At 34.4% G+C, this 21938-nt stretch overlaps 3 protein-coding genes across 5 annotated transcripts; 2 read left to right on the top strand and 1 right to left on the bottom strand.

Annotated features, from left to right (window-relative positions):
* Positions 1 to 1523: 1523 nt before the first annotated feature.
* Positions 1524 to 7369, top strand: LOC120263779. 2 transcript variants are annotated; one of them, XM_039271756.1, is made up of 7 exons: positions 1524 to 1695; positions 2941 to 3290; positions 4268 to 5337; positions 5607 to 5731; positions 6070 to 6154; positions 6468 to 6571; positions 7044 to 7369. In XM_039271756.1, exons 2-4 carry the CDS (start codon positions 2948 to 2950, stop codon positions 5676 to 5678), a joined length of 1485 nt encoding a protein of 494 aa, XP_039127690.1. In that variant the 5' UTR covers positions 1524 to 1695; positions 2941 to 2947; the 3' UTR covers positions 5679 to 5731; positions 6070 to 6154; positions 6468 to 6571; positions 7044 to 7369. The 2 variants fall into 2 exon arrangements, with proteins under 2 accessions (XP_039127690.1, XP_039127689.1); XM_039271755.1 differs by having other exon boundaries at positions 1533 to 1695; positions 4211 to 5337.
* Positions 7370 to 9335: 1966 nt separating this feature from the next.
* Positions 9336 to 14926, top strand: LOC120263371 (dynamin-related protein 1C). 2 transcript variants are annotated; one of them, XM_039271240.1, is made up of 16 exons: positions 9336 to 9497; positions 9593 to 9656; positions 9753 to 9860; positions 10523 to 10624; positions 10745 to 10795; positions 10885 to 10946; positions 11242 to 11332; positions 11486 to 11550; positions 11670 to 11864; positions 11961 to 12080; positions 12158 to 12228; positions 12763 to 12988; positions 13344 to 13394; positions 14017 to 14245; positions 14358 to 14497; positions 14587 to 14926. In XM_039271240.1, the coding sequence occupies exons 1-16, from the start codon at positions 9366 to 9368 to the stop codon at positions 14707 to 14709; spliced, it is 1830 nt and encodes a 609-aa protein (XP_039127174.1). In that variant the 5' UTR covers positions 9336 to 9365; the 3' UTR covers positions 14710 to 14926. The 2 variants fall into 2 exon arrangements, with proteins under 2 accessions (XP_039127174.1, XP_039127173.1); XM_039271239.1 differs by having other exon boundaries at positions 14584 to 14923.
* Positions 14927 to 15023: 97 nt separating this feature from the next.
* On the bottom strand, positions 15024 to 18808 carry LOC120263372 (adagio-like protein 3). The gene is made up of 2 exons (XM_039271241.1): positions 18532 to 18808; positions 15024 to 16735 (listed from the first exon to the last, which is right to left on the bottom strand). The coding sequence occupies exons 1-2, from the start codon at positions 18771 to 18773 to the stop codon at positions 15154 to 15156; spliced, it is 1824 nt and encodes a 607-aa protein (XP_039127175.1). The 5' UTR covers positions 18774 to 18808; the 3' UTR covers positions 15024 to 15153.
* Positions 18809 to 21938: the final 3130 nt, after the last annotated feature.

Below are 21938 nucleotides of genomic sequence, written 5' to 3'. Positions count from 1 at the left end.
GTCCAATAATTCTCAATCTCTAGTTTTCTCAACAACTCCTTCTTAACCAAACCTTCATCTTTTATTTATTTATTTATTTATTTATTATTATTATTTCCATTCTCTATTCCATATATGAACAGGAAAAAACAAAGGAAGCCAAGCATAAGCTCCGGCGCCGACGAGCTCGCCGCCGTTAAAGCGGCGGCTTGGGCTTGGTACCAGCGCGGCTGCGGAGCCGAAGGGATACCGTTTCCCGAAGCCGAATCGGCCGCGGTTCCCACCCGCTTCACTTGCCGCCCATCGCGGTTCAAGATCCAGGCTGAGTCGGACTCGGATCTTCTGCAAAGATCCGACCCGGAAGGATCCTTTAACTCGTTGTTGGATCTTTATGAGGTGGAGCGGATCACGAGGCATATCGAACGGTTGGTGATGGCTAATGTGGACGGAACGGATCCGAAGGGGACAAAGGAGGTGGCTAAACGGGTTAACGGATTTTGGATGCGGCATGCCTTGGGGATATGCGGTACCCGCGAAGATGTCGTGGATTCACACGTGCTTACTAGACGCAAAGGTGTGAAATTATGAAATTATTATTATTTTTCTTTAAGTTTACGTGTTGAATGAAGTAATAATCTTGAACTTTTGTATGTAATATAAAACATTGTTTGATACAGTAGATTATTACTTAAACAGTAAATAATGTATCTAAAGTTGTAAGGCAAATATATTGTTGCAGTACTGTGCAAGGAGAACTATTATAATTATATTATTTATTTAATGTTCGTTGCTTTTTCTTTTCAGGTTATATTGCGAAAGAATTTATTAAGTTGGTTTAGTTTTAGATTTTTTTTTTTTTTTGGTGTATGTGATAAAACTATAATTATTTTATGTGACATTTAACTGAGTTAATAAATTTTTTAAAAAATCAACAAATTATTATAATTAGTATATTTCCGTATTTATATGTCCGTTGATAACCCGCTGGTCGGTGAAGTTTGTGCCATTTTTCAACATATATATTCAAGTTTTATTTTGGTCTCTATTACATTATTTATATAAAAAACTAATTGACGAATTCCTGCTTTCATGATCAGAAGAATGCCAAATAGGCTCTCAACCCGAATCCGATAAGAAAGGGTTTTTATAAGAAATTAATTAACAGATTTTTATATTCAAGATTTATTTATTATTCATTTGTTTAGCATTGTTTGATTTTTTTATAAAATAAAAAATAAAGAGATCAACATGTTTCCGCTTTCCATCTTCCCAACAAAGCTATCTCGGATCCAAATCCCAACAGAAAACCCGAATCCGATAAAAAAAAAACTTAAACTGTGAAAATGTAAAATTATTTATTCATTTTTTAATTATTGCGTTGAATGTACTACCTTGGATTTACAAATACTATCGGATTTGTTTTAAAAAAAAACGGATAAAGATAGTAACGGGTACGGGTTCGGACTTTCAAGATCCGATAATACAGATAGTGCTTTTTCGGATCCAAATCGTAAGAGAAGACCCGAATCCGACAAGATCCGATAATACAGATAGAGCTTTTTCGGATCCAAATCGTAAGAGAAGACCCGAATCCGACAAGAAGGACTTCAAAGAGCCAAACCTCGGCCTCTCTCTCTCTCTCTCTCCATCGTTCTCGAGATCGTTCTCTTTCGGCTCGCCATTGTTTCTCTGGGCGGGAGCTTCAAGCGGATTAGGGTAATCTCTTCTCCTCTGACCTCCGATTCACGCAAGGGTTTGCTATTAAGGATCTTGTAGGGACCATGGTTTGTCTTTTACCAATTGAATTCTTGGTGTATGGCTAGAAAATTGCATATCTGGATGCTTGAATTTTGTTAAATGAATTCTCTCGTTCTTGGACCGCTGTGGGGTTTGGAATCCATGATTTTCAAGATTTAAGATTGTTTTGGACTTGGAAACCCTAGAAAAGAGACTGAAATTGAGTTTGAAATTTCCCACTGGCTTCCTGTTGAGTTCCATGAATATTGCTTGAAAATTTTCCTGAAATTTAGGTACGAGTATTGATTATTCTCCATTTGCTAGTAATTTCACAGGTTAAACAGAATTGAACTTTTCATAGGATGTCTTCTAGAATGCTTACGAGGTGAAGTCTGGGTTCCTCATGTGTTTTGGATCATATTATATGGTTTTATTTGATTCATAACTGTTCTTCGTTCGACTTGTGATGTTTCTGAAGCTTTTGTTGATGCAATTCTATAATTTGTGAATTTAGCTAGAATAAATTCCCATTCTCAAACTGCAGATCAATTTGGTACCAATGATTTTTAAGGAATAAGATTTTTTTGGGATGTGAAGCTAAAATGAGCTAAAATCAAGTTTGAAATGGTCCATTGCCTTCCTTCCTATAAAGTTCCAAGGTTGGATTCTTAAAATTCCTCCATGAACTTAAATGAGAGTATAATCACTCTCTAATTGCTGGTAATTTTGTATCTTGAACTTTTCCACACGATTTCTTCTTGAATGCATACAACATGAAAAGTGTCGGGTTCCTAAAAGCTGTTTTTGAGATTATATTGTGTGCCTTTTATCCATGCATTAGTGCCTTTCTTATTCTACTTGTGATGTTTCTGATGCTTTTTTTGTTGACAAAATTCCTTCTTGATTGAATTTAGCCACAAGAAATCTCCCCATTCTCAAACCACTGATCCATTTGTACTAATGATTTGCCAGATTTAAGATTGTTTTAGAAGTGAGCAAAAAGCGAGTTTGAGATGATGCATGTGCTTTCTATAAAATTCCATGAATGGATGCTCAAAATTTTTCCTAGAAGTTAAATAAGTGTTTAATTGCTCTTTACTTGCTAGTAATTCTGATTATATTCTATGCCTTTGACACATGCATTACCATTTTTCTCATTGTATTTATGTTGTTTTTGATGCTTTTATTGTTGTTGTGCTTGATTTATTGTTGTTTTGCTTGCAGGAAGAAAATGGTTCAGTTATATTTGTCAAAACCAGTGGCAGATGCCTCTGGGGATGGAGATTTGGTTGAGGGAAGGTTATCTCTTCTTCAGAGACTTGAATCCATTATCTGGTCTATTATAACATTAGGAGGGCGTTATGAGGCTCGTTTGTGGCTTTGCAACACCATTTCTTGCATTCAGTGTATTACATCTCGCAACCAATGTGAACTATTTCGTGAGCTATTAAGGTCCAAGCCAGCAAAACATGATGTGGCTGCTCAACTCTTACGAATGATCTTAGAAAAGAGCCCTGGAGAAATAGGCCCTGTGATTGCAAAGAAAAGCTACTTGCTTGAGAAGTTTTTTGAAGGTAGCTTCTCTTCTCTGCTTTGGCGGTGACTATACTTTTTTCTTTCCAGGTTTACCAGTTTTATTGCCTAAAAATGTTTTATAAGTGATACTTTTACATGTTTGTAGTTGCAAAAGATTTTGCACAGGTAAATTACATGGTGAATACAAAATGCTGTCTTTAAGCCAGAAATTTTTTTTTTTGTCCCATCCTCTTCTATTTTTTAGCAAGCATGTTCATTTCTTGTTCCATCAGTTGCGTGCATAGTAGTTATTTATGTATTGATGTTGCAACATATGCAACAGTAGTTTACTGTTAACCGTGATCTCTTATACCTTTTGGTTCATTCGAACTTTCTTAGCCTTGCACAATTGGCTCGATAGCACCTCATGGCAGGATTAGGTTGATGACACAGACAACTATCAGATTTATAAAGAAATAAAAATATTGTGAAGATGCAATAGAAGGTAGGTTTCTATACATTCTAGTTTTGGTAGTTTCTTTGTTTCATTAAGTTTTACATGTCTTTGGAGAGTAACAGCTTGTACGTCTATTTTCCATTTCTTCATTTGCTCTAAGATCTTATCTTTCCCACATTCCATTGGCTGCTATTTTAGCAAGTGCATATTGTAGTTCATTCTGTTGATGTCTCCTCTCAATAAGGATAATTTTTCTCTCTAGTTTATGGCTAGGTTTTTGTGCCCTTGATGTTATCTTTGGTGCATTATTATGTTTGCTCAATGGCAGACTGGTATCATGGGTTTATTATATTGAAATAAATTTTTGGTTGGGTAAGGGTACACATGCTTGACACCTTGTGGGCGTTGCATTGGCAGAAGCCTATGCACACTTGGTCATCCCTTACTTGTGCCATGTCCATTCATGTTACATATTTTTAATTAATTGTGTCTCTTCTGCATTTCTTTCCTTGTAAATTGCAGGAAACCCTAGACGCATTTTACTATGGTTTGACAATTTCGCTAGTGTCGGTGAATCAGGACATAAAAAAGGCGCAAGGGCATTATCTCAGTTTGCATTTGTGAACCGCGACATGTGCTGGGAAGAGCTAGAGTGGAAGGGAAGTCACGGGCAATCACCAGCTGTTGTTGCTACCAAGCCTCATTATTTCCATGATTTGGATGTCCTGCATACAGTGGAAAATTTCCTCGAATATGTACCAGATTTTTGGTCATCACACGAGCTTGCCGAATCTCTCAGGGATGGCGAGATTTTTAAGATTGATACACAATATTTTGTTGATCAATTCATCAAACTCTTGTACGAGGAAAATTTTAAAGAGTTATGGGCAGCTGTAGAGAAATTTCTCACTGAGGAGCAATATTCATATCTTTGCCAACATCTTCTTGTTTTGCTTGACGAGCATGAATTGCTTGCTTTTTTGAAGTCAGTCAGCAAATATATTTTTGCAGGTGTGCAACACAAAGATTTTGGATATCCATCTGGTTGGCTTGAATATCTTTTGTCAACCAGTAGTGATATGACTCTCAATGAGCTTTTTCTACTGAATGCTGTCATTTCTCATGGAAGAAAGCTCCTACACCTTCTCAGTGATGAAGAGCATGCAGAAGAAAATGGGAGGTTGGAAGAGCTTTTGAGAACTGCCAGTATGTTTAGTGATGCAGATCATTGGGCTCTGATTAGAGAATGCATGAGAATGCAGAAGAAAGTCGCTATAAAATGGGCTGGCCTTCATTCTTGGGCTCTTCACTATTGCTTGTCAAAAGAATGCAAGACTCGAGAATCGTGTGAGTCAATATTCATTAAGAATGGTATTGGTTTCCAGAAAGCTGATGATTACACCTTGATAAACAATGATGGTTATCAAGAGATATATGGTTCTGGTGCTGATGATAAGGGCTCAAGGAGAACTGGTGGCCAGAAGAGGAAGAGAGATAAGAAGAAAAGGAGAAGAAATAAAAATGATCATGAGGAGTGGAATTCTGATGGGCTGGAGGATTTCAAAACATTAAATGGACAAGAAACACTGAAACTGGAAGAGAGGAGTTGGTTGCTTTCAACAGATGGTTACTCCTGCTCATGGCATATTGTTAGTTCTTCTCATCATCTTTATCTTTTTTAGTTTGATTAACGCATAGTCATACTATAGAGCTCTTTAACATTTAGAGTTTTAAATTCTGAATATAGACTTAATGGTTATAAAGATCTGAAGATAACTTTTTTAGAATAGTTATTATCTAGATAATTTTCTGTAGTTAAAACTTGCCAAACTTGAAGCAGGCCAGGAATTTATGCCGTCTTTAAGCGATACCCTCTGTGCATATAGGTCTTACTTGTTTGTAATGGCATTTTGTGCAGGCTGATTTACCAGAACACCTTGCTAGGTATTGCTTTTTAACATGGATGAAGTGGATTTACTCCAAGTGGTAGTTTATTTGGCCTGTGGATTCTGATTGACCTCAAGATGTTTGGGTTATCCAATGGTGAGCTGACAATTATAATTCTCTGCAAGCATAAATTCATTATTTATTCCCATTTGGAGCTTTGATGCATTTTCTTTGATACAAAAGGTTTGGATTTCTACTAGAAATTTGATCTGGGGAACTTTGGTTTGTGCAAAAATTGTAGAATAGTGTAAAACTTCATTTGCTTTCAAGTTCTTTTGTGGTACCCACTCCAGAACCCTTAGTTATTTTAATTATTCAAAGTCATATATGCAAGATGAAATATCTTATGTTGTTTAAAATTGTTTTTAATTACTGTTGTTTAAGGATTGTGCATAACTTTAAAGTGTATGGGGTTTGTTTTACTTCATCTACAGGACAACTTTGCTATGCAGCATGGGCTTACATATCTTAGTTCAGTGCTTGAGTTGTGTACTCTGCTATTTGCGGAAATAATCTAAGGTTGGTATTCTGCATGGTGACTCCATGCAAAATAATTGTTTTTTTATCCTACTGTTTTTCTTTTAGTACATGAAGTTATATTGTATCCTGATCTCAACCATCTTCTTCTGTACTTGTAATATATTTTATGCTCTAAAAGTATAATTTGATGTTAATGCTTCTGTTGCATTCTCAAACCTAGTTCATCTGCCTTTTTTTATATATATATATATATATATATATCTTTGATTTGTTAGCTCTTATTAGCTTGAGGAAGATCCGGATGTGTAATAATTTATGTGGTTTATAATTGTTCTCTGGTTTCCCACTGTAGAGACCTGTTGTTGAAGAACTGATGATGGGTCATCAAAGGTCTTGTGAAGTACATGGGGTGCTGCTAAGATGGATGGATTCATTGGCGCCCGTTATTGTTCGTTGGTAAGAAATTTAATTTCGGAGTTTGCAATTTTAATGCTTTGTCTCTTTACAAGGGAATACAAATTTTATACCACACTATCTTGGTCCTACCACACTAATCCTCGATGCACTCATACACATTTCATAGGCATAATGCGTATTGGATGTTGCTTTAGATCCATATATACTCCCCGTTTAACAGTAAATTTAAAATAATTTACCAAACTAACATAAGACAAACTCTTCAAGCGATATTTTAGGATGTGTGAACATCAAACTTGACTTTCATGTATTTCTACGAACTTCAGATATTGTCAGTATGAGAATAACATGGCAATGACTGCATTTCATCTGGATGTCTTGCCAAAGCAGAGTCGAACATGATTTGTTATTCCCATCTGTCTGTGTCCAATGATTGTTTGTCAGACTTGAGTTCAAGAACTATTTATCAAGATGGTTAATGTCCTTGGCTTTTTCGTGTTTTTTCTTCCAGAATCCAAGTACAATAAGAAGCCCCAGTCTGCAAGGTATATGATGAGGTTCATTGACCCTCAAAAACAGTTGGATGTTACTGGATTAGTTGCAAGTCGAAGAGTATCACGACTGTCCGTCTTTTATTTTGCCAAAAAATTTGTTGTATCATGTCTGTGATTTCTTAATCTTATCATCATCATATGTTCTCGTCGCACGTACTTGTTGTATAGTGTGATCTCCGAGCATCTTCCGGTTATTTGTAGCATTGTTATGGTTGTGGAATTCTTGTCTTGCCACCCTGTTGATATTTTTGTGTAAGGCCCCTTATATTGCTTGTTTTTCTCATTAATTTTCGCATATCCAGTTTTCCAACAATATATATAATCTTATTGTTTATGCTCAGACTTTTTCTATTTTTAATTTCCATTAGGGATGCAAACCGGCTACTTTTATCCAAAGTTGTCAGACTCGGACCGGTCCCTGCCGGTTCAACTGAAAACGTGAACCGCCATGTGCCCGGTCCCGAGATACCCCATCGATCCCGGGTATTAAAAACCCGACGTTAACCCCTAGTGACTGAGCGGTTAAACCGGGAACCGGTTGACCCGGTCGGGTCAATCGGGTCACAATGTTTAATTTTTTTTTACAATATTTGATAATTTATTATTATTTTTTCATTAGAAACCACAAAATCTTGTATATTTATTAATATTAATTTATGTTTTATAATCAATAAATAGAATTACAATATATATATCATAAACATACCAACAAAAATTAACATTTAAAAATAAATATATTAATGTGTTATATAAATACTTTCTAAAAAAATTTAATTTATTAAGAAAAATAAAACAATAAATGAGTGTAATTTTATTATAAAAAAATATAAAAATTAAAAGTATTCTAATTAAATAAAAAAATATAAGAAAAATTTAAAAACAAAAATAAAAACTCAATGAGATATAGAAATTAGTAAATTAAATTTTTATTTATTTTTAACAAAATCAACCAATAAACAAATAAATAAATAAATAACACCGAGAGAGTTCGATAATTATATATTAATATATTAAATTTGTAAATATTTAAAAATATAAAAAAATAAATGACATGATTGAAAAACCTATCAGTATATAAGGTCATTTATCAATTTAAATATCAAATTTGAGTAGGTTTTTATAATATAATTATGGGTTTAATATTATATTTGTTCATTATTAATTGTTATAATATTTTTTATATTTAATTATTGACCCTGGTTCGACCCGGTCGAACACATTGACCCCTGATCCCTGGGTTTAGCCGGGTCATTGTCCGGGCCGGGTCTGACAACCTCGCTTTTATCTTGTTAGTATTATTTGATTTATGGCATTGTTGCCTATTTCATTTACATGTACCTCCTTTCCATTTGGCAGCCTGTGATGTCTTGCGCACCAGGAAAGGTATCGTTAGTTACTGACAAATTTATTATAAAAGATATTTTGTCCTCCAGCCTTGGAATTTTATTGTCTCAAGCATCCAGTTTATGGGAGTGGTAAAAATTTACTCATTCCATTTTTTTAATTTGTTTATTTTAATTAATTTATATTGATTAAGAAAGTTGGTTAAAGTTGATTAGTAATTTAAATTCATAAAAAAATATATTAATATTTTTAAAATTTTTTTTATTTAAAATTTTTATTTAATAAAATATGTAGTTGAATATAATTTAAATTTATTAGAAGTCATGAAAAAACATATAAAAATAAATTTAAAAAAATTAATATTTCAATGTTTCATAAATTTTTTAAATAAATAAGTAAAAAGAATTAAAAATTTTAAAAATGAGACAGATGAAAAGACAGCGGACAGGTGTGCTATTTTCTTTATCGGATTTTTATTGGGACATGTATGAAAAAAATAATAATAATAATAACAATAATAAAATATGCAAATAAAATAAATTAAAATTATGATTATTCATCTTATATTTTTATGCCTTTACCCATTTCAGGTACTTTTTTATTGTATTGTATTTTACCAAAAAAGCCCTTCTAGATTAATATTATTTTTAAGGCTTAAAAATTCCAATTTTACTAACGGATACGAAGAAAAAAAGAACCAATCACCAAAAGGGAAACATATAACTAACTATAAACGGCCATTTTTATAATTTCAGAATTTTACAAGGTATTAAATAATACATTTAAAAAAAAAACCATGATGTATAAAATACTCACTCCCAAGAAATTATGGAAAGTTCGAGGGGTATAACTGCAAAAGTGCATATACCGTTTTTATAGTTTTATTTCGACGACCTCCCTCCATTTGGTGTCTCTCGCTCTCTCGAGATCCAAAAATGGCGACGATGGAGAGCTTGATAGGCCTCGTCAATCGAATCCAGAGGGCATGCACCGTCCTCGGAGACCATGGCGGCGAGGGATCCTCCCTTTGGGAAGCCCTTCCCTCTGTCGCCGTCGTCGGAGGCCAGGTTTGCCTCTTTCTCTGAATCTCTGAATCCCAATGTCTCTTAGCCTTTTGGGTCTTGGATTTCCCCCTTTTTTGATGGTTTTAGTGTAATCTTAGAGCTCCGGGAAGTCGTCGGTGCTGGAGAGCATCGTTGGCAGGGATTTCCTCCCTCGCGGTTCTGGTAATCGATTGCCCGATCGGATCTGTCTCTCTTGGAATAGATTTTTCTTTTTAAAAAAAAAAAATGATTGATTTGGATCTTTTATCTGGGATTAAGGAATTGTGACGAGGAGGCCATTGGTGCTCCAGCTGCATAAGCTGGACCGTGGGCAAGCAGAGTATGCAGAGTTTCTTCATGCGCCCAGGAAGAAATTCGCTGACTTTGGTTAGAGATTCTTGCCACTTTCTCATCTGATCTTCTTATGATTTTTGCTAGCAATGAAATTTTGTGCTGGATCTGATTGAAAGACTGGATTTTTTTTTTCATATTCCCATTGAGATCCAGCTGATTTTAAATTTTATAATAGTGATGCACAATGTACTTGTTTATTTCTGCAGATGTTTGTGTGATTTGGTTGTCATGGTATTCACAGTAGAGCTGAAATCTCAAAATGGCTGTTAGCTAGAGTTTTGGATCTAATACTAGTTTTTGTAGGAAACTCATTGAATCTGATGGAAAGATGGTTGGATATTTCACATTTCTGTATGGCATTTTGCATCATATATAGATGGAAAGTGAAATTATGGGGCGTTGGTCTCTGGGAAGACTAATATATGAAACATAGATCACTGCAAGTTGTTATTGGAAATGTATAAAATGATTATTATGAACCTATTTTTGGAAAATTTAAAGGCCAATGTGCTTTGTCATATGTCAGAAATATGGTTTAGTACAGACCCAAGATGATCGGAAGTTCTGATCATATGCTTAAAAGGATTGATCTGAATTATTCCTATGTTTTTTTTTCTTCTTCTTTTTACCTTTCCCAACTTCTCATATTGATCCCTGTATATTGATGTTACGATTTGAATCTTGTACTCATCCAGCTTCTGTCAGAAGAGAGATTTCGGATGAAACTGATCGCATAACTGGGAAATCAAAACAGATATCCAATGTTCCAATTCACTTGAGCATTTACTCTCCACACGGTTAGTCAGTTTCCTTTCTATGAATGTTTTCTCTGGGTTACACTTACATGTATGATTTATTCATTGTTGACAATTGCAAATGCAAGTTTGATTCACTTGATTTATTGCTATATTTGGCAGTTGTAAACTTAACACTCATCGATCTTCCGGGAATGACAAAGGTTGCAGTAGGTAAGCATTCACGAAAACACACGGTTATCTGTCCAGATCATGAAAGGTTCAGATTTTTAGTTATATGTAATTGATTATTTTTGTGTCAGAGGGACAACCTGACAGCATTGTTGAAGATATTGATAATATGGTGCGGTCGTATGTTGAAAAGGTAATGTATCTTTAATATTTGTGCTCTTCTGTTCCTTTGTTCTATCATGGAATTCAAAATGTTATCACTGTTCTCTAATCTAAAGATTTACCTTATTTATTCTTTTGCTCCTTCAACATTTAATCTGTCGATAGTACATTGTTCTCTTAATTTTGGAGTTTAGTAACTTCTTTACCGTACATATTTATTCACATCTTTAAACTATTGTTTTCATACTTGTATGATATTATACACCATGTTGCAAGCTTTTCTTAGATCCTCTCATGAGTTACAACTCCACTTGTTTAATTTGTAGCCCAATTGTATCATACTGGCAATTTCTCCCGCGAATCAAGATATCGCTACTTCAGATGCTATAAAGTTAGCGAGAGAAGTTGATCCTTCAGGTAGGAGAAATCACCATAGTGATCTTGCAAAGCATTATAATTGACTCTATTTGCAATTTATGGCAGAGATTTGGTTGATACATCTGTTATGATAGATTGTAATGATTCTGTTCACCAATTGACTTAACATTTTTATCCCTTGAAATTTTCCAGGTGAGAGAACATTTGGAGTTCTAACAAAGCTGGATTTGATGGACAAGGGTACCAATGCTCTCGACGTACGCTGCATCTCATTCATATCAATTTGCAAATGTTCCAAATTGTTTTCTTCGGTCTTCTGACCCTCTGAATACCATATCTGATGATAAAACTCATGGATTGCCTTTTTGTGTTACAGGTACTTGAAGGAAGAGCTTATCGATTACAACATCCTTGGGTTGGAATCGTCAATCGCTCACAAGCCGATATAAACAAGAATGTCGACATGATAGATGCTCGACGTAAAGAGCAGGAGTACTTTGCAACTAGCCCTGATTATGGACATTTGGCACACAAAATGGGTTCTGAATACTTGGCTAAGCTTCTATCTCAGGTTCTTCTGTTTTTGCTTCTCTTTACTTTACTTTTTTTCCTTTTCTTTAATCTAAATTGTTGGATCTTAATCATCTTCTTCTCCCTATCTATTCAGCATTTGGAGAGTGTGATCAGATCACGCATACCAAGCATTATTGCTTTGATTAATAAAACAATTAGTGAACTTGAGGCGGAGCTGGATCGATTGGGAAGACCCATTGGAGTTGATGCAGGGGTAAATTGAAAAACTTAACATATACTTGCTCTTTCCCACAATTATTAATAACCATCGCCGGTGTTTTCTACCAACAGGCACAACTTTACACAATACTTGAGATGTGTCGTGCATTTGATCGTGTATTTAAAGAACACTTGGATGGGGGGTAAAATTTCTTTAACATTTTTGTAGTATGGAAGTTATACTTATTAAGCTTGATACAAACAAGCTAGTGTTGGAAATTCATGGTTAGTTGAATTGCAATGTCTTTGATCATGATGGTACACAAGAATTTTTCTAATAACCAAGATAGCGGTAAATGCAAACTAAACATATTATTCAAGTCTGATTCAATGTCAAAATTTAAGCTAATAGATAAATGACATATTTATATATTTAGATACATATTTAACAAATTAATCGATGTGAGAATATTACTTACTCTAATATATAGGCATTCACAATTAGCAATATCTTGGTCTTCCATCCTATTGATTTTCATTGTAATCACTTTGAGTGAGATTCTTATATATGTACTGAAGGATCGCTCAATCGTTGTACATCAATGATGTCCTTATGATAGTTCACATGCACTCAATTCCAATGTATATTAAGAAGGCCACTGTCGTAATTTATGCACAGTTTTTGTAAACACTGTATCTTTCTTGAGTTCAAAATTCTTATAACTACATTTTCTCAGGCGACCAGGTGGAGACCGCATATATGGTGTATTTGACAATCAACTTCCGGCTGCTTTGAAAAAGCTCCCCTTTGATAAGCATCTCTCCTTACAAAATGTCCGGAGAGTTGTTTCTGAAGCAGACGGTTATCAGCCGCATCTGATCGCACCCGAACAAGGATATAGAAGGCTTATAGATGGTTCCCTAGGCTTTTTCAAAGGACCTGCTGAAGCCTCGGTTGATGCAGTAAAACCACTATTTCTTGTCTCTAATATTTTATTTTCTTCACTTTTCTTTCATGACCTCAAAGTGTGCATGAGATCAGCATATTAAGCATCTTCATCAAAATAAATATATTTAGGCTAGGAACATTTGGCTTGCCTTTTCTATGGTGTAATCATCATTTCTGTCAACCTTACCATTGCACTCTCGGATTTCTTGGGATTATTGAGAATTGGAATTCATCTATCTTTCCTGAATAAAGGCATCTTGTTTCTCTTATCCATTCTCATCAACTTGGTTTATTACTGTAGTTACATTAAATTGGATTCGCAAATACTATTTCTCCACCTAATGCAAATGGAGTGATGATATTTCTCAGGTGCACTTTGTCTTGAAGGAACTCGTTCGGAAGTCTATCACCGAAACTGAGGTTAGCTACTCTAAAAATATTGTTACTTATATGCTTTGCATGGAAGTGATTTTGTTGATATTGGAACCTTAATTTCAAGGTTCTATATGTAATACATGACAGAGAACTTCAATGCATATTTAGCTAATTTAATCCACTAGGCTTATGTAAGCCTTTTAAGTCATAGGTTATTGGTTTCATAGTATTCATACTTCCTATTTTTCCTAGCTTATTATTATATTCTTATTGCAAAAGATCATATGATTTAGGATCTGATTCCATCTGGCCCAACCTCCAATGTCACTATTAAATGATTGTGGTCATGATGCTATTCTCCATCACCTTTTCTAAGGATAAGGACTGCCATTTTCCTCAAAAAGAGAATTTCAAAGATCAATCAACCCACCATGATTACTTCTTGTATAAGTCTTATTATCTATTCCAGTGGATAATGACCATTTCTACATTAATCTTTACAAAAGCTATCCAATCAGCCAACAACTTTGCATTTGGATAAGGATTTTGATTCTATGTATTTGTTTTATTACCTAAAGTCATCTATAGTATCTGCTTTGAACTAAGCTATGACTGTAAATGTTACATGCATTTCCTACTTCTGAAGAACCCTTATTGTATGTAATAGGAATTAAAGCGGTTTCCGACTCTTCAAGCTGACATAGCAGCTGCAGCAAATGAAGCCTTGGAAAGATTCCGCGATGATAGCCGGAAAACAGTTCTTCGGTTAGTGGAAATGGAATCTAGTTATCTCACAGTTGAATTCTTCCGAAAACTTCCTCTTGAACCTGAGAAAGGAACAAACAACCCAACTCCCACCACAGACAGATATGCTGATGGCCACCTCAGGAGAATAGGTATTAGATGTTTCATACCTTTATGAGACAATATCAGTATCAAATTTGCTTTGTGCAGCTTCTAATGATTCTATAGGCTTATTAGATTGACATCGTATTACTTTTTCTAAAGGTTCAAATGTATCGGCTTATGTCGGTATGGTATGCGAGACATTGAGGCTCACCATTCCAAAGGCCATTGTTTACTGTCAAGTTAGAGAAGCCAAAAGATCATTGCTTAATTATTTCTACAGCCAAGTTGGTCAACGAGAGGTATTCCATTTTCGGTCTTGTTTTATGACTTAGTTTTGCAATCAAAGGGAGATGATTAATCCCAGGTTTTCACAACCATGTTGCAGAAGAAGCAACTTGGCGCTATGTTGGACGAAGATCCTACTTTAATGGACAAAAGGAATGGCATAGCTAAGCGTTTAGAATTGTACAAATCTGCTAGAGATGAAATCGACTCCGTTGCATGGAAGTGATAACACCAGTGTTTTTTTGAGTATGAGAAGAAACAAATTCGAGGCAGTAAGAGTTTGCGGAGAGCTTATTCATCTATTTTTTTCCCGGGCGCACTAGCTCACTAGTAGTGCCCGATTCAGTATACGAACTACATTTGTTTTGCAGTGTGTATTAATTGACTCGGGATTATATTTTTCCTTGAGTTGGAATCAATGAAAATAAGACTTTGTTACAGCTAATTATATTTCTAAATTTTCCTCATGATACTTGTGCTGCAGTTATAAATAAAACCGGAAAACAAATCCTATAATTCCTATGATTGTGATTTATGCTATTCCAAATTTCAGATTGCAATTTGCTCAACTTCATCAAGAAAAACAGTAAACACAAACATACATACCTACAAACTTCGAGCAAAGAAGAAACAAAACCAAGATACTTCACATTAACAGCAAAATTCTTCATCAATCTGGTCTGCTTGCCAAGCAAAGTTCATGAAGCTCATTCAAGATCCACTCTTCCCCGGTATGACCGCCGAGAACGAGAACCCGGGTCCCTCCGACGACGCAAGTACTGTGTCCCCATGCAAATTTGGGAGGATGTCCCGGAACATTTAGCATTCTCCAAGTCGGTTTTTCGTCCGATGGATCAAACAGGAAGAGTTGTGATGGAGAATGAAGACCAGCGATTGATCCACCAAAGACGATGATCTTCCCACAAGGTAAGCTCACTGCAACATGGTCTAATCTCGGCGGAGGGCTCTCACCGATGAATTCACCTGCCTCTAATTGCCTCCATTGAGGTTCATCCTCCTCCAAATCAATAGTGTATGTGTCACAGGACCTTAATCTCAATGACCCACTTTTCGCCAATCCTCCGAACATCAAGATCTTGTTCTTTCCATAGACTGATAAAGTGTGTCCTAATCTAGATGGCGGTGTCCACGATGACGATGGTATCTCTCGCCATGTCGGCTTTTCCTTTGTGAGGTCTAGCAAGAATGTATCACTAAGAAGAACACCAGCATCTGTGCAGCCGCCCGATACTACAAGTTTTGTGCCATCTACTGTGCAAGAACTATGCCAAGATCTTGGTAAGGGAGGAGTTGCACCTGCTACTTCCTTCCATGCAGGTTGTTTAGCATCGAGGTCTAAAACAAAGACATCATTGAGCAAGCCTTGCCGACCGCATCCCCCGAACACAACCAGCCAAGATCCGTTGAGACAGGACAGCGTGTGGCCCCATCGCCCAGGCGGAGACGAAGCCACTTGCACTCGGTGCCACTCTGGATTTGCTGACTCTAAATTAAGAACAAATGTGTCATCCATTGGCTGCATATTTATGCCTTCGCCTCCGAAAAGAACCAATCTGTTTCCTACAGCGCACGCACTGAAGTTGCATCGAGATGGCTCTACTCGACCTCCTACAGTAAACTTCTTCCAAGCTGCCGCTTCCAGTGTAGTTAGTTCTCTGGCGAGCCGACCCCATCCAAGTCTCTTCGTACTGAGCTCTAAATTACCAATAACTTCTCTGCCCCATGCATTCTGGCAAACCATCTTCCGCAAATGTTCGTTCTTCGTTAGCTGCTGCATTCTAATGCAGACTGATCCTACTGACGCCACATCTCGAGGGCTCAACCGTGATAATATGTTATATGCTAGAACTTCATCAGAGAGCTGTAGGATACCACAATAATTTGATTGGTGACTGGTATGGTTCTTCTCTGAAATTGAAATACAAGGATCCCAATTACTTGATTTCTGATATGAACTTTGCTTGAACACCGGGTACGATAATCGGTTCACATCAATATTTGCTTCTGAGAAAAGCTGAATGCCAATGATGTGTGTCACAATACCATCATCGCCAAGTATCGGTATGAGCCTTAATCTGTTCACCAAGGGTGTTCCGTCTTTTCTGAAGTTCAGTAGCTCACCTTGGAATTCAATCCCTTGTTCGAGACTTCGATGGATTTCAGATACAATCATAGGATCAACCAAAGGGTGCCTTCTCTGTGCCCGCGGATCTCGAAACTGTAAGAAACGACTGCGAGGCAACAAAGCAAAAGCATTTGAGTTTCATGTAACCTTGACAGAAAAATCAAATTGAATGTTTCTTTCATATAAGTTCTGCGAGGAAAATAAACAATAAATAGTTCGCATGCAATCTAAATCTTCTCTCTAAACAACACGATAAAGTAAATTAAAAATTTTCAGATAAAAACAAGCAATGCATCATCCAAATAAAAATTCTCTAAATTACAATTAGCAAAGAAACAAATAGGCAACATATTGAAACAAGTCAAATTAGAATCAGCTATATATAAATTTAAATGGGAAAAAAACTAGTGTTAAATACCTCTTACTCCCATGATACATCCAAATTGACCTCCTAACCCCTTCATCTTTTTATGTACCCAATCACCTCATGATGGAACCCAATGTTACTTTTCACTACGATGATTAAGTTGACTAATGGGGTTATGGAAATTACAATCATAGCCCTTGACAGAACCCCTTGCCATGAATAATAAGAAAACTAACCGAAAGGTTGCTTATTTTCATGATGTCACCATTTCATGTCTCCTTCCCCTGAAAATTACTTTATATTCCTTGTTGAGGATCTGGTGAAGGTTTTTCATTTCTTCTTTTTCCCTTTTGAATTCCTCCTTAAACATGCCCTCCCTTCGTGAAGACCTTGGCGGAGCTGTTTTCTTCGTCTTCTTCTTCTCTTCCTATTTCTTGTTCATTTTAGTGATCTTGTTAATATTCTTTTTCTCTTGTTCTTCTCATTCTTTTAATGCTTCTAATATATGTTCCTTCTCACTGTTGTTCTCCATCTTGTTGGATATGTTACTTCTTTTTCTTCTTCTTTATCTTGTTTTTTTCATTATCTGTTGTAGCTAAGTATTTCTTCTCCTTCATCTTTTTCTTCCTGTAGCTAAATCTGAATGTGTAAATTGTTGTGTGCCATTGTTTAGTTTTTTGTACCTAAATACCTTTTGTGTCTAAACGTGAACACTTATATCTTTTATATAGCATTGGTTAGGTTTTTTTAGATATGCAATTTAGTTTTTCAAATGTTTAGATTTCTATTAACGTATTTAGTTTTATGCTCAAATGTTTAGATTTCAAACAATTGGAAGCAGGAATAAAATGAGAAAAAAAGTGAGTATTAAACAGTTAGGAGAAAAAAAAAACCTAAATAGTAAGCAAATGGAAGACTATATAGTTGGGAGAAAAAAAACATAAACATATGTGACAAAGCATAAAACAGTTGAAAGAAATTACAAACATATAAAACAAAGCAATAAACAATTGAGATAAAGCAAGCACTGCACATTTGGGAGAAGCACTAAAATGGTGTTATGTAAATTCACAGTCAATCTTTTCATCAGTTATATATATACATGTATATATATCAAAATCCCCATCTTTCCCACTTTGCAAGCAATTCTATCCACTTTCTCTCTTGATGAAATTCCCAATAATTCACAGATAGCGAGAGCGAAAAAGTGAGATTTTTTTTAAGCAAAATCTGATCTTTCTAAATTATCAAAAGGAAAAAAAAAATCTTTCTAGAACCACAAAAGTTCTCATATAATTCACAAGAATTCAAAAATAGATAGAGACACCAGTGTTTCATATCAAAATCACATAAGGGTTTCACAAGAATCTAGAGACAGAACCAAACAGACATCAGTGTTTCTCATTAAAAATCCCCATTTATATCATCATATCAAAACCCAATTTCTATAAAACTACAAAACAAAATCCCTCTATTTCTCCATATAATTCCCAAACCATTCAGAGACACAGAGATAGAGAGAGAGAAGACAATACCAATTGCGGCCAAGAACTTCATCAGCACGGTAACCAGTGCTCATCTCAAAGACAGTGTTGACATAGATGATTGGGTAGTCCGGCTCCAGCGCATCAGCAACCACAAACGAAGATAAACTCACCGGATAATACAACATCCCCTTCATCCCCATCTCCTCCTCCTCCAACAACAACTCCACATCCTCCTCCTCCTCCTCCGACGAGCACTTCAGCCTCTTCCCCACACTCTCCTCTCCATCCATCTCTCTCTCTCTCTCTCTCTCTCTCTCTCTCTGTCTCTGTGTCTCTCTCGCGAAGAAGGAAGGGTTTCAACTCGAGATATTTCTAAATAATGTGCTATTGGGTAGTGGTTTTGGGAAATGGACATGTCTTTTCAGTTATTTACGAGAATGCCATTGTGGTGTCTTACCGTGGGATTTCGTGGGCCCACTTCCACTAATGGGCTCTATAAAATATCTCCTATCCGATAGATATCTTCGGTCCAAAGCAAAGTTTTCCTTTTCTACCCCTTTCACTTAAAACTTGAAACAATTTAATAATAATAATTAATTAATTAATTAATTATTATTATCATCATTTTTTACAAATTATTTTTTTTGGTTGTTTTATTTTATTTCGTTGAGTTAGAATGAGGTTAAATTGGTGATGTTGAGATGAGTTTTTGAATCAATTTAAATATTTATTGACATCAATAACTAGTAGTGGTTATCAAAATTTAAATTATTATTAATTTTTAAATTTAAATAACTAGTGGTTTTTATCCGTAGTATTTTGTTCGCTTTCTTAGATTTTTAACTTTTTTAATTTAAAATTTTACAGTAATTTTTATAGTTCTATAGTTTTTTTCACAAGAATAATTTTTATTTCACATTAGATCTTCCAAAATTATAAATTTTTTTTGAATTTGTAATTTATGCTGCGTCTATAAATATAAAAGTGTGAATGTATACATCCACTTAATTATATATAAATATGTGTATTTTTATAGCTATCAGTGAAGACATCTATATTGGCCGTGCAAAGAGTGAGTTGGAAGTCGAAATATTTTATTAGATGCTTATCAAAATTGACAGGTAGAGACACATGCGTCTGTAGTACACAAAGCTTGATTAAAACAATGTTGGAAATGGACAATTACCATTTTCACAATGAGAGATATGTTTATTGAAACATGAGGGAGTGTGATAGGAATTGTTATATATATACATATATACACCTTGAATCATGGTGTATATATACATAGAGATTAATAGATTTAGATTTTTGACGTAATTATTAAATAGATTGAATTTAAATTTTTGGCATATTTATTAAATATATTTAATTCATATTTACATATTTGACAGGTTTGTCAGAGCATGAAGTGGGGTGGCAGTTTAGTAATTAAATGTGAAAGCGAGGTCAATTCTAGCCGACTTTTTCACAAACCGTTAAAAAAAAATGAGTATAGTGCATCAGATGAGTGCGCACAAATATCTATTTTTGTGTGAGTGTTTGATCCACTCATCTCTTGCCACGTCATCAGAATGTTGGGATATTTTTGCCTCGTGATCCGTACTCATTATGAAAAATATCTTTTTCCGCCGCACCGACAAGTGGGGATATTCTTCTTCAGGATAGTTCTATAAAAAAGCTTTTGGTTTGGGCCTTGTGAGACTTTTTGGGCCTTTATAAATTTAAGCCCATTCAATATTTCCATTTTTATTTAAATTAAACGAATTTTTTTATATAATTTATTAATAAAGGACAAAACATTTTTTTTTGGAAAAAAAACTATTAATAGTGCTAATTTTTGTTTATGTAGGAAGGGTGATTTTATTAATTCAACTTATAAGCAGGATTAAAATCGTTCATGGTTTTTTTATTAACTGTTTTCTCCCGTCTTTTTTATTTGCCTATTTTAACTAATTTATATAAATTAAGAAAGTCAATTGAAGTTAATTGGTAATCTAAAATTTATAAAAAATTATATATAAATTAATTGAATTTATAATTAAATATGATTTATTGGAAGTTATTGAAGTGCATTAAATATAAATGGTAAATTTTGAAAAATTCTAAATGGACAAACTAAAAATACTAATAAAAACTACAAAATGAGACAAACAAAGGAGGAAGAGATTGTTTTTTATGTAAATATAAAAATAAATCACATGTTTTTTTTAATTAATCATGGAAATCATAAAGTTTTTTTTTATTGCCCTAACTCTTTTTGCCAATAGTTATACTTGTCACTTGTGAATGATTAATATATATATATATATTTCCATAATAGAAATTTAGTTATTCTCTAAACCATGATTTCAATAATAAATAAGATTATGTACGAGTACATGAATAAAGAAATAAAAAGCGAGGCTATAATATATATAAAAATATATATATATTGAAATAATTCTTCAAATCTGTTAATAAAATACTAATAAGTATTGGCATCTAGAATAAAATTCATGCACACACTAATGCTTATAAAATACCAATGAATATTATATACTGATATTATTGGCATGCAAATCATGCCACCCATATAAACATTAATTAATATATATCTTCAAAATTCTTTATAGAGATTAAAAACTTTATGCCTAATCTTGTCGCTATCTGCGATTATTTATAAGGGCTTCTTTAATAATTATATTAAATTTTTAAATATTTCATCTAGTTTATAATGAACTAATAATAACAACAAAATAATAGTTTGGACATATCTTTCTTTCAATTATATTCTTTAATAAAAAACATTATGGACACTTTAATACATATAGCTCACAAAAGATTACTTATGTTTATAAAATGGTTATTTGAATATATATATATATATATATATATATATATGATCATAATATATACTGGATTTAGATACGATCTATTTATAAACAGTATTAAACAATACCAAAAAGCGTTGTATAATACTCCGTGATACATAATAATCATAAACAATATTAAACATTGTCAAATAATATTAAAATAGTTGTTTGATCATTATCCAACAACAATGTATAAGCATTCTTAGTGAACAGTACAAACAGAAAAAACCTGGGTTACTAGAAGTAAAGCACCAGTTAATCCAGACTAGAATAAAAAAAGATACGCCACCAATCAGTGAAAGTCATTTGCGTGTATATATATATATATATATATATTTCAATAAAATTAGGATTTAATTTTATTGAAATATAATAATAATAATAATAATAATTTGGACTGGATTAACTAAATAAATAAACAAAATGAACTTATAATAATAATTTTATAAACAGTGAGTACAGAGTACAGACAAAGACGAAGATGGTCCAAAAGCCACAAAAGCGAATTCCAAATTGGCCCATTAAGAATTGGGCCCCATCCCGCACGCTCGGCCACTCCGCGGGACCCACCCTTTAATCAAAACAACACTCTTATTTGCC

Source organism: Dioscorea cayenensis, chromosome 6 (genome assembly GCF_009730915.1).
Source record: "Dioscorea cayenensis subsp. rotundata cultivar TDr96_F1 chromosome 6, TDr96_F1_v2_PseudoChromosome.rev07_lg8_w22 25.fasta, whole genome shotgun sequence".
Classification (NCBI taxonomy): Eukaryota; Viridiplantae; Streptophyta; class Magnoliopsida; order Dioscoreales; family Dioscoreaceae; genus Dioscorea; species Dioscorea cayenensis.
Note: the sequence above shows the minus strand (reverse complement) of the source record. Positions and strands in the feature narration are given on the sequence as shown.